Source organism: Telopea speciosissima, chromosome 11, assembly GCF_018873765.1.
Source record: "Telopea speciosissima isolate NSW1024214 ecotype Mountain lineage chromosome 11, Tspe_v1, whole genome shotgun sequence".
Classification (NCBI taxonomy): Eukaryota; Viridiplantae; Streptophyta; class Magnoliopsida; order Proteales; family Proteaceae; genus Telopea; species Telopea speciosissima.
The window spans coordinates 49,937,695-49,951,794 of record NC_057926.1 but is presented as its reverse complement, the minus strand read 5'-3'; the positions used below and the strand labels follow the sequence as shown (position 1 = coordinate 49,951,794).

The window sequence follows — 14,100 nt, the reverse complement described above, 5'->3', positions numbered from 1 at the left end:
TTTTCTCCGATTCGAGATTATTTTAGAGTGTTGTCTTTGGGTTGGGTAATGGTTGGAGCATTTGTGCTCTTCTTGTTGTGGAGGTGCTCTCCTTTGGTTGTAGTTATTTTTTCTTTTATTCTTAATAAATTTGATTTATCAATAAAAAAAAATCATAGAAGAATATTTGATTGAACTAAGATATGAAATTTGACATGTGACTAATCTAGATTATATACCATCCATCCATTGAGTTTTCACATCATGATTCCACATGGTAGAATAAGAATGATTGCTTTGATAAGCTCATCAAAGCTTGACCACTAAAATTTGGCCACATGATCATAATCATGTGTCATAAACATGATATAACATATAGATAAACTAATAAGGGTCATGACTGTTAGTTGATCAAAAAAAAAAACTTTGTTAGTTTTGAATGGTTGTAAGCATTAAATTGATGTAAAGTATGTCCTATCAAATCATCTAATGGGACCCACTAATTGAATGGTGGAGATTATCCTATAAAAAATGTACCTCTACTAGCTATACCTTCTATGAAGAATATACTTGTATAATATTGTGAATATGGTAACAAAGGTACATAAACAAACACGCACAAACATGTGGCTTGTGGGTCAGGTAGTATTACTCTCAGTACTAACGACTCGTCATATGCAGTAACCATGCTTCTTCATTTCATCAATTCATACCGTCCAATCAATTGGGTCAATAGTAAAATTTAAGGATTGTCCTTTATTTCTAAGGACTATTTTCAAACACAAAGTAGACCCTGTAGTGTTCAATTTGAATCATCCCTTAAAGCGAGAGAGTAGGGCATTAAAGAAGAGAGGGTAGTTCCCAAGAAGAAGAGAAGGCTATGGATGTTATTTTATGTGGGATTCAATCTAGGGTTTTGAAATCTATTATTCATGTTAGCTATAGCTAGGGTCAATGGTGATGAAAGGGGGCATTCGGGATAATAAAAACCAAAACCCACCCTATGATAGTAGACAAGGGTTGTTGATGAAAGATAAGAAAAGGAATATTTGAGAGTATGAATGGAATTAGGGTTTACGATGTTAACAATATGAAAGCAAAGGAACAACCCTTTGTTGAGGTCACCCAAGTCAATGGGCCCTTAATTACATGGGTATCCCCTTCAATATCTCACGAGAATCTCAAAATCCTACGAGATTTTGTAAATCTCATTTAGAGATTTTATCATAGAGAGAGAGAGAGAGAGGGTGGGGGAAAGGAATCACATAATAGACTCTCTTTCTCTCTCTTCTATTTTTTAACCCGTCCTCTCCGGGGAAGGAAGTCCATGGCCCACTTATTTTTGGCTGCTTTGCGTGTTTTGACTATAGACCAGAGAGAGAAAGAGAGAGAGAGAGAGAGAGGAGAGAGAGAGAGAGAGAGAGAGGCCAAGTTTGAGTGTCATCTTCCAAGATATACTCTAAGAAGAAGGCAGACCCAAAACCCTCTCCTTTCCATGCCTCTCTTTTTTTTAATTCATCTTTCATTGTGTAACAACATACAAATCCCATCTATTCTTTCTATCCATCTCTCTCTCTCTCTATCTCCTCTCTATCCATCTTCCTCAAGAGCATGTTTGTTTGTTGAGGAAGAAGAGAGACGACTAAAAGAGTGTCTTTCTTGAGACCCTCTTTGATTAAACCACTCTTCATCTCATATCTCTCACCATTTCAAGAATTCCAAGGTTCCACTCCTCTCCTTTTCACAAGTGAAGGATAAGAAGCAAAACCCACTTCAAAATTCTACAAACCCAATTGAGTTTATTCTTAGAACAGTTCAATTACTTCTTCTACTTCGATGCCGGTTCCTGATCTTTCCTTACACATTAGCCCTCCTAATACAGTTCCTTCATCGGACACCGGATTCGATCTTTGGCAAGGACGACGACCGGAGAGTGATAGTTCAGTAAAGATAGACTCACAAGCTTACCCAGAGCTTTCATTGGCTAACCCAAGAAATGGGTTAGAAGTTGAAAGGAATTGGGGGAGAAACTTTACAAGAGGAAGTGAAGAAGAAGAAGAAGAAGAAGATGAAGTAGTAGTAGTGCCTCAAGAACAACAACAACTCCATCATCTTAATAGTAACTGGAATACTAATCATCTAAATGATGGAGTATTACCCATAAAAGGGATTCCAGTGTATCACAACCGTTCATTCCCTTTCATGTCTTTAGATAATTCAAGAGAGAAGGATCCAAACTTGTGTTTCTACCCAATGTCATCATATCCTTCTTGGTCTTCTTCTTCTACTTCTCCAACTTCTTCCTTTCAACAAAGAGGTTTAGACCCTATGGTAATATTAAGCTGTGGACTCAATTCATCTTCTCCGTCGTCACCGTCACTGTCATCATCACCGTCACCGGCTTATCGGATTGCCGCTGTTTCTAGGTTTAATGGGTTATCTTCAGATTCATTCAAATCTAACCAACTACAACATCATCAGTACTACCACCACCACCACCACAACCAATATGGAATGGGAGCTTCAGAGACTTCTCATGGAATGATTAGATCAAGATTTATGCAAAAGCTACCGGCGAAACGGAGTATGAGAGCGCCTCGAATGCGTTGGACAAGTACTCTTCATGCTCGATTTGTTCATGCGGTGGAGCTTCTCGGTGGACATGAAAGTAAGATCTTTCTTGGGTCTTTTGGTTTGTATTCAATTCTTTTAGATTTGATTTTTAATGGATATATTTTGGTTTTCAGGGGCTACTCCGAAATCGGTTCTTGAGCTTATGGATGTTAAAGATTTAACATTAGCTCATGTTAAGAGTCATTTACAGGTATTTCTTCTTTTTGTTTTTCTGTTATTTTTCTCTCTCTCTAGCACGATGACCGGTCGACCGGTCAGATCTTCTTAATCTGTTCTTCCGGCACAGTAGCCGATGAATGGAGTGATTTCTGAGAAAGGACAGCTTCTTGTTTTAGAGAGAGACAGAGAAAGACAGAGAGAGAGAGAGAGTAAGAGAGAAAGAGTGAGTGAATAGGAATCTAAAATAAAAAGTAACAGAAATCATTTCTCAATAATACATTACCATCCTTACCAAACAGAAAGAGAGAGAGAGACAGAAGTATTGGAATTGATTTTGGACTGGTTTTTTTCACATTTTGTTATAATGAAAGTTTCTATTATCTTTTGGGGAAATGAGGGGTTTTTGCCATTTCTATTTTTATTTCTAATTTTTTTTGACCCCCCAGCTTCTTCGCTGGTTCATCTACTCAGTGTTTGTTTCTCTTCTCCTTTGCAGATGTATCGAACTGTTAAGACTACTGACAAACCTGCAGCTTCCTCAGGTAACAAATCGTCTTGCTTTCCCTTCACCCTTATTTTAGCAACTTCTGTCTCATCCCCTATTCTCTCTATCTCTCACAAAACCCACAAATCCAGCTAGTGTACGAATATACGTATATATATACATATAGATACACAAATCTATATACTATTATTATATTCAGATGAACCACTCTCTTCTCTCTCTCTCTTGTGAGCTTATTTACAGGAATTTTCCATTTCTAATTGGGGTCTTTTCTTGAAGGACAATCAGATGGGTCAGGAGATGAAGATATTGGATCGGCGGGATCAGCGGCGGCAGCCGGAGATCTTAGATTACAAAGGTTAATTGATCAAAGAGGAACATCAGATGGATCTATACATAGAGACTCAGATTACCCTTCTACTACTACTACTACTACTTTGTGGAGTAACTCTTCAAGGTAACTCTTTCTTTTTTTTTTCTCTCTTTGTGAAGAACTCTATGTGCACGTACACTTTCACGTTTAGATAGATTGATTAAAGCTTCTTTCTTTTTTAACTTTTTGCATGGATATGCTTAGCTTAGAAAATGCAAAACCCACGTCCCTCCACAGTTAAAAAACTAAAAGAGCTCTTTTTGTCAGCCTTTGCTTTTTTATTTTCTGTTTCTCTTTAATGATTTTTCTTTTTGCAATTTTCTAAAGAGATGCAATATTTAGCTTCCATTGTTCTGAAAGAAAGAGAGAAAGCAACCACTGTAACACTTTTATCTTCCTCCTATATGACCAAGAAGACCCACTCCCTTTTAAAATTATTATTATTATTATTATTATTATTTTCTAGTGGGAGCTTGAATTCTATTTTGTATAAATTAAAAAATTTGGTGAATTTCATATATTATATTAATGTGGGATTTGATTGTGATATTGTTGACTATTGAAGTGCATTTTACAAAGTAAGAAAATCCCTCGATACCATAATATTTTATAAAAAAAATGACAATATTAAAAAAATATATCAAATCTTTGTGTATTACCAAATGGGATACTCTTTATGATCTTTGTTAGAATGATTTGCTTTTTGGTAACATGGAAGACATTAGAAGCTGCATTGAGATTTATATATGATTCTACTTTCTTTTTCTTTTTTTTAAATTCTATGAGAACTACCTTCTTTTAGCTATAATGGTTTAGATTAGTTATCACATTTTATTATTTTACATTTCTTCTTGAGTAGAATGAGACAAATCAATCATAGTGGATGCAAAGCTCTCAATAGGTGATTTTAATAGGAAATCATGAAATGACAAGGAAAAGGTTAAAGTAATAAAGACTGTATTTGAACTATTGGAAGATCAAACAATCATACTAGATGACAAACAATATAAAATAATGTTAGGAAATAACAATGCAGTAGAATGGGGATTTGCAAAAGAAGAAGAGAAAGAGAAAGCTCACACACACAAGACAGATATTTACGAGGTTCACCCCCAAGAAGGTTGGCTACATCCACGACAGTGTGATCGATCCAGATCCACTATTTCTATGAAGAAAATACAAAACCTCTCTCACACCCTCACATCTCTCAAAGAGATAACAATTATATATAGTTACAAGATAGAGAAAACTCTAACCCATAAAAGTACAAAACTGCGCCCAGAAGCCTATCTAGTCTAGTCCAGATTCCAAACCAACATAAGACGAATAATATATCAAATCGAATATCTCGACAAGCACTTTTTGGACTTTAATGTACGTTTCGAGGACGAAACAACCAGCCGAAGAATCAACAGTACTTTCTAGATTAAAACTGAGGTCAAGCTTCACCACTAACAAATAGCTTCTTTTAAGCAACCAAATTGTTATGAATATGCTGACATTAATCTCCTTTTTTCCCTTCTATTTTTTACTTTTCCCTTGATATCATGTAAGAATATGGATTACTTCAAGTGTATCAGCCTATAAATCCTATGTTTGTTCTTCTTCACTAAATTAAAAAATTAGTGGCACATAATAGTGATTAACACTCCAATCTTCCATACCGCAAGAATGAAATTCCTAACATCTAAACACTTTAATAAAAGAAAGACAGACATAGGATGGGTCATTCCAAAGATACATTAACTTTTGAATTTTGGGAAAGAAAAAAGGAAAAAAGAGGAGTTTTGTTTCATGGTTGTGATCTAATTTTGATTGTATTCTCTTCCTAAGTGGAACAGAATCCGAATATAGGGCATATAATGGATTACTATTCCTATTTGATTCTTCCTCTTTTGGTGCCCTTTCTTATAAATTCAGACATCCATAAAAGGTCTTTTGGCAACCCATCACTGCTCTTTTCCAGATTTGAGCATTAATTCAAATCTACCATTAAACACATCTATGTTAAGGCTGGCTCCTTTTCATCTTCTCCTACAAATTTTCATTGTTGAAAAACTTTCTTTTCTTGGTTCAAGAAGGGTGAGCATTCCAAATCTATCATAAAACATATCCTTGTTAAGACTACCTCCTTGTATTATACTTGTGAAATTGGGTATCTCTGCTTCTAAGAATTTTTTAAGGAGGGATGTTTGCCTTACTTTGGGAGGTGAGGGGAGGGAGGGGGATAGTATATTTTTGCATTGGGCCTTCTGGAAGGGGATTGATGCTGGATAGATTGTACCTCCTTTGTCTATTCTATTCTTAGTTAATATGAGTAGGAGTGTGCAACAAAGGTAAGAGATTATGTCTTCTTGTTTTTATTTGGATTTATTCTCATAACAAGACTTTGGAACTGTCCAACAATTCGTGCTACTGCTTTTATGATGGTTAATATAAACGAGGTCTTTAATCCTTTTAATTCCTTTCTGCAATAGTCTACCCTTTTATTTTGGTAAATTCATTCAGATAAACGGCCGATACACAAGGTTTGGATACACAGTACCAGAAACCAAGGAATGGAGTATGACGATCCATACTGTCTTATATGCCAATGACAGGGTCTTCCTAACTATGGGATGGACAAAACCAATGGATTTTCTAGAGAAATCACCAGTGGAGGTGTGACAGACAAATCCCTAAACGTGACATCTTGTTTGGTTTCAGAGTTTCCAACTACATACATGTCACTTCTACCGAACTAGCAAGTGGATATGGCTTAGAGATTTTTCGGCCTTCCATCCTGACTCTGCTTTCGACACTAGGAACTTGGCCAGTGTTCGCTCCATCCTTCGACCTATGAAGATGGGGAGAATTGAGGTTAGAAGATCCAACGGTTAGTTGCGCTTCCAAAGTAGACTCTTCATGGTCATGCGGAGTTATAGAAAGAGTAGAGTTGTAACCACTGACCATTATGGGAGAGTGATAAGAATTATCAATAGCCTCTTGATGAGGACTATTAATAGATATTTGAGTAGCTTTAAAAGCCATAATTGACGAAAGATAAGGAGAAAATGTAGCTGCATGAAACTGAACTCCTTTATTCCCGAGTTGAGTTGCATGAAATGAGGAGAAGACTTGATGGGCGTTGAATTGTGTAACCACTTGGCAAGTAAATGGAATTAATGGCCGTTGAATTGAAACAGTCAATTGGGTTGGCTGAAATAAAACAGCCGGGGAATTGGATCTTCTTGTTTGAGATGCACCTAACATACCCTTCAATGCAATAATAGCTTCAATTGGGCCAGTGCTGATCCAACAACCCAAGGAATAACAGGAGATTATGGTGGGTCTGCTGCCCACCTCCATGGAGCAGTGAAACCGATAATTGATACTCAATCCCCGAGGCTCATTCTCCGAACACACTCCTTTGATCGCTTTTTCTCATTAAACAAAACAGGGTGTTGAGAGGCTTGGAAGTTGACGAGAGTAGGGGAAGCACCGGTTCTGGCCATGCCAGACGTTCAGAAGCGGTTCAAAATCGAGTGGAGTGCTTAACTTGCAATAGTCTACCTTTGCAGGAGTCAATCTACACATCTATACGTCAAGTTATAAAGAAAAAAAAAAAAGAATCTAAATCGATGCAGAAAAGAATGGAAATTGCAAACAACAATTTCACAATCAAATACAAGGATTTATGTGGTTCGACAAGATTGCCTACGTCCATGGTGAAATGAGATCTGCTTCACTATCAATGGAGAATAGGGTTATAGACTTATAGTCGCTCATCCTCACATCTCTCTCAGATTGCATTTAGGGGTACAAGTTTGGCCCTGACGGCCCGAGCCCACCTTGGTCCACCCTTAGCCTGAACAGGGCCTGGGTTGAGATACTTTGGCCCTGAGGGCGGGTCAGGGTAATGAATTTTTGGCCTTGAGTCAAGGCCTCGAGCTGAGCCCGACCCGACCCGACCCGACCCAACCCGACCTTGTCTTTTGCTTCTTGTTCTTTCTTCTTTTTGTTGTTGTTGTTGTTCTTCTTCTACTTCCTTCAAGCCTGGCCAGCCCATGCATCTCCCTTCCCCCCATGGTGAGGGCCAATTAGGGTCAACCCGGCCCGACCCTGAGGGCGGGTCAAGGTTGGATTGTCCTGGTCCTGAGTTAGGGCCAAGTCGGGCATGAGACCAACTAAAGGGACTCGGGGTTGGACTAGGATTTTAAAAGGCCTGGCCCAACCCGACCCTGTTACAACCCTAATTGCATTGTAGAGAAAGAAACCCTCGTTAACTAATATATAGTGAAACCCTATACGTGAATTTTATCGAAATACACATATAGCCCTCGAGGCCTTGGGACCTTTGGCTCCTAAATCCTTTTAACGGCCCTTTGGAATCAACCCACTAATGTAAGCGACGGAATATAAGACATCGTACCCCAACAAAGTTAGTGATAATTTTACCTAAATATTGAAAACATTAGAAAGCTGCTCCACACTTAAAACATAGTAAAACATTTCTCCATAAACAAAGGGAGAGAATTTTATAAACACAGAAAATTGGTATTGAATTTATGAGAGGAATAAGGGAGGGGGGGGGGGACCTATACAATTGCAGGAGTTTCATGATCTGTAAGAGAATGCATTAAAAGATTTGTTTGGAGTGACACTAGGTAATGAAACTCATACAATAAGTTCCCAACTAATTACAATTTAAAGTGTACTGATTCAATAGGTTCCATGTTCCTCATAAAATATTTTACCTACGGCTTTTCTAATACACATTTTAGGATAGGAGATAATTAAGATCTGTACTTTCATTTCATATCAAATATAATACCCCTCACCTTCACCATTGTTTTATTATTATTATTATTATTTTGTCTTCTATTTTTTTGTAATCTATTTGGTATGTAGACAATTACAAATTGTCATAAAGCAAAGACTAATAAATTTTTCACTAGATCATATTACTAGACATGCTATTTTTTAGATTTTAAACTAAACAATGTTTCTCATTTCAAAGTATATATACAAAAGGATTCTGCATTAAAATCTTTGTGCTCTCGAAGTGTGATGTTTGACATGTAAACTCTAAATGTTATTTAAATTAATTTGATAAATTATACATCATCCCTTGGTTTTCAAACGAAACTCAGATCACCCCTTGGTTTTTGAAAAAACTCAAATCACCCCTTGATCTAGACCCCAATATGACAAATTAGTCCCTACCGTTAGTTTTATGCTGCTAAGTGATGATGTCAGCCAGTTAAATAAATTTAAATCCCTAAACTACCCTTGACCAATGTTGAAGATGAAGGAAGGGTAGTATTGTAAATTTAATTCTAATATTCTAGTACAAGGGTAAATAAAATAGTCCTGTCACACCAATAACTAACAATAGACTAACACCGTTACTGTAGAGGAGGTGATCGATTTGAGTTTTTTCAAAAACCAGGGGGTGATCTGAGTTTCGTTTGAAAACCAGGGGTTGATGTGTAATTTACCCTTAATTTATTACATACCGTAAAGTTTATGTGAGATACACTAATTGGTGTCTTAGTTATTACCATGGTCCATAATTGCATCAATAATAAGGTTGATGACAAGGCTAAAAGCAAAGAAGAAAATTTAGAGCAAAAGAGAAAATAGGGTTTTCTCTCTCTCTCTCTCTCTCTCTCTCTCCTCCGATCAACCTTTCTCTCTGCCTCAAGATCTGGCTCCCCCCCTCTCCCTCTCCCCGCTTCGGTATCTCCCTCCCTCCACTGCCCACGACATCTTGCTCCCCCTCCCCCCTCCAACTCCCGTCTCCTGTACTTAGGAAATATTTCCTTTGGTCCTTTTGTTTTTTTTTGAAACATTTTCGTCCTCTAACAGCTGATTCCTCTGCAACTCCATCGACCAATCTCTGGAATCTTGCGGTCAACCACCAATGGAGATAGTAAAAGATCCAATATATCATCTACTTCATCAAGGAGCCCATAGCGTTCCCACCTTCACTAGCTGATGAAATTGCTGTTGGTGTTGTACGTTCCTATCCATCACATACGATCTGAACTAGTTAGTTGTTTGTGCCATTGCTAGACAGTTCTTGAAAAAATAAGCTCAACTCAATATCATAGGATCCCTTACCGTAATAGTGTTGTTACAGTAGTTGAGGAAGGTCTCGCTCTCGATAACTAATGGTTTGAGTTTGAAGCACAATTAATGTTGAGTGCCCATTTCATTTTGGATGCTTGAGTGCCATTGGAGGCCATGAGAAATGATGGGTAGCCCTACCCATTATATGCATTCTGATTTTTGATGTATCAGAAGATGATTGAATTACAACATCGATGATTCTGGGTAGGGGAGGGGTCCAGGCAGAACAATGCTGCGGTGGGCAAGAGAGGGAGGAAGATGCAAGCTAGAGCAAGGAGAGGGAGAAAGGAGTCCGATAATGCCAATCTTATAAGATTTTTAAATGACCCATTCCTTCCCCCACCCTACTGGTGCTGTGGGTGTGATTGAAGATATCCGGGTGCTCTCAACAAGTTTTAAGTCTTGTAATTTCTTTGTAATCTCTAGAGAAGCGAATTCAGTCACGGACTCTCTAGCCAGGAAGGCCCTGTCGCTGGTAAATAAGACAGATTGGCCTTTTTCCACTCCTTGGCTCCTTAAAGCTTGTAATTAGGTTGCCTTGTGTTCCTCTTGCCCTTCTTTGCAATAAAATTTGCTTTTACCAAAAAAAAAAAAAAGTGGAGGAAGAAAGGGAGCCATAGTCGGAACTAGTAGGGGAGGGTGATTGAGGGAGAGAGAGAGGAAAGGGAACATCTGAGCCGGAGTTGGAGGAAGAATGATGTTATGTGCCTAATGGGGCCCACTCTAGTGTATTGTCGTTAGATTGGGCCAGCCTAGTATGGGATAGGTTAAAGAGCTTGATTTAACGTGTTCCATCAGCTCTAGAGCGCTTGGCATATCGGTCAAGTATCTAACATTTGGTATCAGAGCTGGGCACCACGTCTCGGGTTCGAGTCTCGAAAAGGGCTACTTGGAGTAGAGTGAAAGCCGTCAAGAAACATCAGGCAAAATCCTGGAGCAGAGTGGAGTTGCTTGGAAAGGGCTACCTACCGCCAGAGTAAAAGTTGCCTAGAGTGAGAGCCGCTAAGGACAACGGCTGCAGAAGCGTGGTAGTCTGTTATATGCCTAATGGGGCCCACTCTAGTGTATGGCCGCTAGATTGGACAAGCCTAGTATGTGATAGGTTAAAGGGCTTGATTTAACATGTTCCGTCAGCTCTGTAGCTTTTGGTGTATTTATCAAGTACCTAACACATTGTTAGTAACTTTACATCCTTAGCCCCTTCAAGTAATTGACAAGTCAACTTATTAGGGTAAAGAATGTATGGTTACAAACTTATTAAGGTAAAGAATGTATCATTATCTTGAAGATTTTTCTATTACACATGTTAAATGACAGGATCAACCCTCATTTGAAAAAAAAAAATGTTGTACTAAAAGGGCAAAAAGTAAGGTTACAACATCATTTTCACTCTTTCAAGATATACTAATATTTATCCAATAGGATAAGTGTATATGTTACCATATTTCAAAGAAGAATCTGAACAAGTCCTTTTCCTTCAACTATCCCTTCACAAACAAATCCCTCCCTTTCTCCCAAGCACTACCCCTAGGGTTGCCTTTTTCCTTCATTTTCTCAGTTTTAAAAATGAATCAGACATCTGATAAACAACAATGCAATATATAATTTTAGTGTCCTGGATCAGTAATTTCACTATTTAGTTATTAATAATTATTAATTAAAGAAATGAATAGGATTAGTATAATAACTGAGATAAGCCTATTTATTTATATCATCTAATTTCCTTAAAGAAGATTATCACTCTGGCTCATCTATTAAGAGCTACAGCTTATTAAGGTTGATCAAATAACATCATAATAAAATTTACATCCTACTTTAAGAAATTATGGAAATCAAATGGGTTTAGCCATAGTGTAGACTAGATTGATCTCTCTACATATACCACCAACAGAATCAAACTTTAAAGTGGGAGTAATACACTAGCATGATGCAGTGCTGGTCTGAAGATAGAAGCTAATGTAGTTCAAGATAATTATACCTTTATTTAAGCTAATGTAGCCTTAGATGATACTTATGAAGATTATGGTCAGATTTGAGTTTGATCATCTAATCACTGAAATTGACATCTTTCATTATTAGTATTCCTAATATAGCCTATCTAAAAACTTACCTTTTTAAATGCCATCTTTGTTTTTGCTTCATACATCTTTTGTTCAGTCATGAAAGAGTAGGTGTACTTATCCTTAACTGTCAATACTATTGGGGGTACGATGTCTTGTATTCCGTTGCTGGGTTTGTGGGTTGATTCTGAATGGCCATTAAGAAGCCATCGCTTGGTTTGGGTATTTTGGTAAATTCTTGTATAGGGTTTCACTATAAGTATATAGCAAGGCTTCTTTCTCCGTAATGCAATCTAAGAGAGGTGTGAGGACGAGAGGCTGTAACCCTATTCTCCATTGATAGTGAAACAGATCTCATCTCACTGGGGACGTAAGCAATCATACCGAACCACATAAATCCTTGTGTTCATTGTGTGATTGTTGTTTGTGATTTCCATTCTTTTTTGCATCGTGTTAGGTTTCGTTTTTCAACAAATACACCATAAAACTTTTAAGAAACATACTTCACATTTAGGCTGTTTCAAGGTTCAACTTCTAGTGTTTCCCCCCTTTTTCTTTTCCTCTTCTATATATACAACTTCTTGGGTTCAAACTAACTTTTTATGTTTTATGAATAATTTTCAGTGGTAGAGGATTGCCTCTGCAAAATAACACAAGTGACATGGATTGGCATAGACCTTCAACCTTCTTGTCCCAACAAAGACCTGGGCACCAAGTTGAGGTAATGATCTCTATCCAGTAATGCCATATACTTTCAGAATTCACTCCTTTATGTGAACATTTCTACTTGAAGATTTTAGATAACAATATGTCTTCCATCATCACAGGAGAGCAATTTCAGCAGATCAAAAAGCTTCCCTGGGTCCCATTTGGGTATCAAGAATCCTAGCTTGGAATTCACCTTAGGAAGACCTGGTTGGCACAGTGAAGAACATGATTGAAATGCTAAAGACTTGTCATTCTTTTAAGTGGGTATCCCTTAATTGAATCCAGTTTCTTCATGGGTGACATAAAGGGAAAATATAGATATATACATATATGGTCACAAACACAAAGGTCTGCTATAGAGGTGTTGAGTTGGAAGGAGGAAAGAAAAAGCCATATCTTACTTATAATCCCAAGCATGTAAGTCTTAAGCTGTATTGAACATACATCTCTTTTAGGGTTTTTGTAAGTGGCTGAAGCTGCTGCACTTTATTCTGAACTGAGATACTATTCCATGTGGATGCTGAGAAAGAAGAAGAAAAAGAGAAGAAAGAAGGGAATCAGTTTTAATGGTGCACTATATATGTGGGTTATGTTCTCTTTTTTAAATTAAAAAGAAAAATGTCTAATCCATTAGTACTACTCTCTGACTGTTTCTCATGGGAACTTTTGTCTTGTGAGAGTGTGAAAGCTTGACTTTTAAGAGTTCTCTTTATGTCATTAGCTTCATCTCTCATATTAAAGTTGATATATGCCCACACAAAAAAGGTAAGTGAATAATTATGTGATGGAGGTTTTGATGCATACTGTTTTTTCGTTTTTGATAGTGGATCATATGAAGAAATACTAAAAAAAAGAAGAGAAATATAGGATTAATCGTAAAAAATGAAACCTATAACGATGTAGAAAAAAATAGAATTCACAAACAAACAATTACATAGTGCATACAAAGATTTACGTCCATGGTGAGATGAAATTTGTTTCTTTATCAATGAATAATAGGGTTTTTAGCTGTTTGTCCTCACACTTCTCTCAGATTGCATTGTAGATCAATAGCCCTTGGTACAAATTTATAGCGAAACTCTCTATAGGAATTTAACCAAAGTACCCATATAGCCCTGATGACCCTTCAAAATCAACCCACTAATGCAAATGACCGAATACAAGATAATCAGCTATATACCATTTATATATAATATTATACAAAATTGATTGGGTACTTCGATTTAGAAATGCAAGTAAAATATCCATTAGATATCAAATCAAATTTGGAGGGTGAATAACCTAATTGAATGTGAATTAGGAACTTAGTGTATATCTGCTAGGAATTCATTGAGAGAGAGAGAGAGAGAGAGAGGGAGTGATATGATTGTCATTCACAATTCACAGAAAGGAAGAAATTGCCAAGTCTTCCACTACTTTAGGGTCAGCTATTTGAATCTTCTTTGAGAGTTCTACTTTGTTTAATGTCATATTTGTTGGAAGAAAACGAGTGCTTTAGAATCTGAGCTTTAGTTAATTTGTTTCTGCAATCTCAACTACCACTTGACGCATCCATCTTCCTCTTCCTT

At 37.2% G+C, this 14,100-nt stretch overlaps 1 protein-coding gene across 1 annotated transcript; it reads left to right on the top strand.

The window, feature by feature from the left end:
* Positions 1-1,815: 1,815 nt before the first annotated feature.
* LOC122645283 (transcription repressor KAN1-like) lies at positions 1,816-13,315 on the top strand. The gene is made up of 7 exons (XM_043838606.1): positions 1,816-2,031; positions 2,089-2,647; positions 2,727-2,803; positions 3,269-3,314; positions 3,557-3,734; positions 12,449-12,545; positions 12,652-13,315. Exons 1-7 carry the CDS (start codon positions 1,816-1,818, stop codon positions 12,763-12,765), a joined length of 1,287 nt encoding a protein of 428 aa, XP_043694541.1. The 3' UTR covers positions 12,766-13,315.
* The last annotated feature ends 785 nt before the right edge of the window (positions 13,316-14,100 follow it).

Coding starts and splice junctions, on each gene's coding strand:
- LOC122645283 (XM_043838606.1), top strand. CDS start 1,816: ATGCCGGTTCCTGATCTTTCCTTACACATTAGCCCTCCTAATACAGTT. Junction 2,648..2,726: donor GCTTCTCGGTGGACATGAAA/GTAAGATCTTTC, acceptor TTTGGTTTTCAG/GGGCTACTCCGAAATCGGTT. Junction 12,546..12,651: donor GACCTGGGCACCAAGTTGAG/GTAATGATCTCT, acceptor CCATCATCACAG/GAGAGCAATTTCAGCAGATC.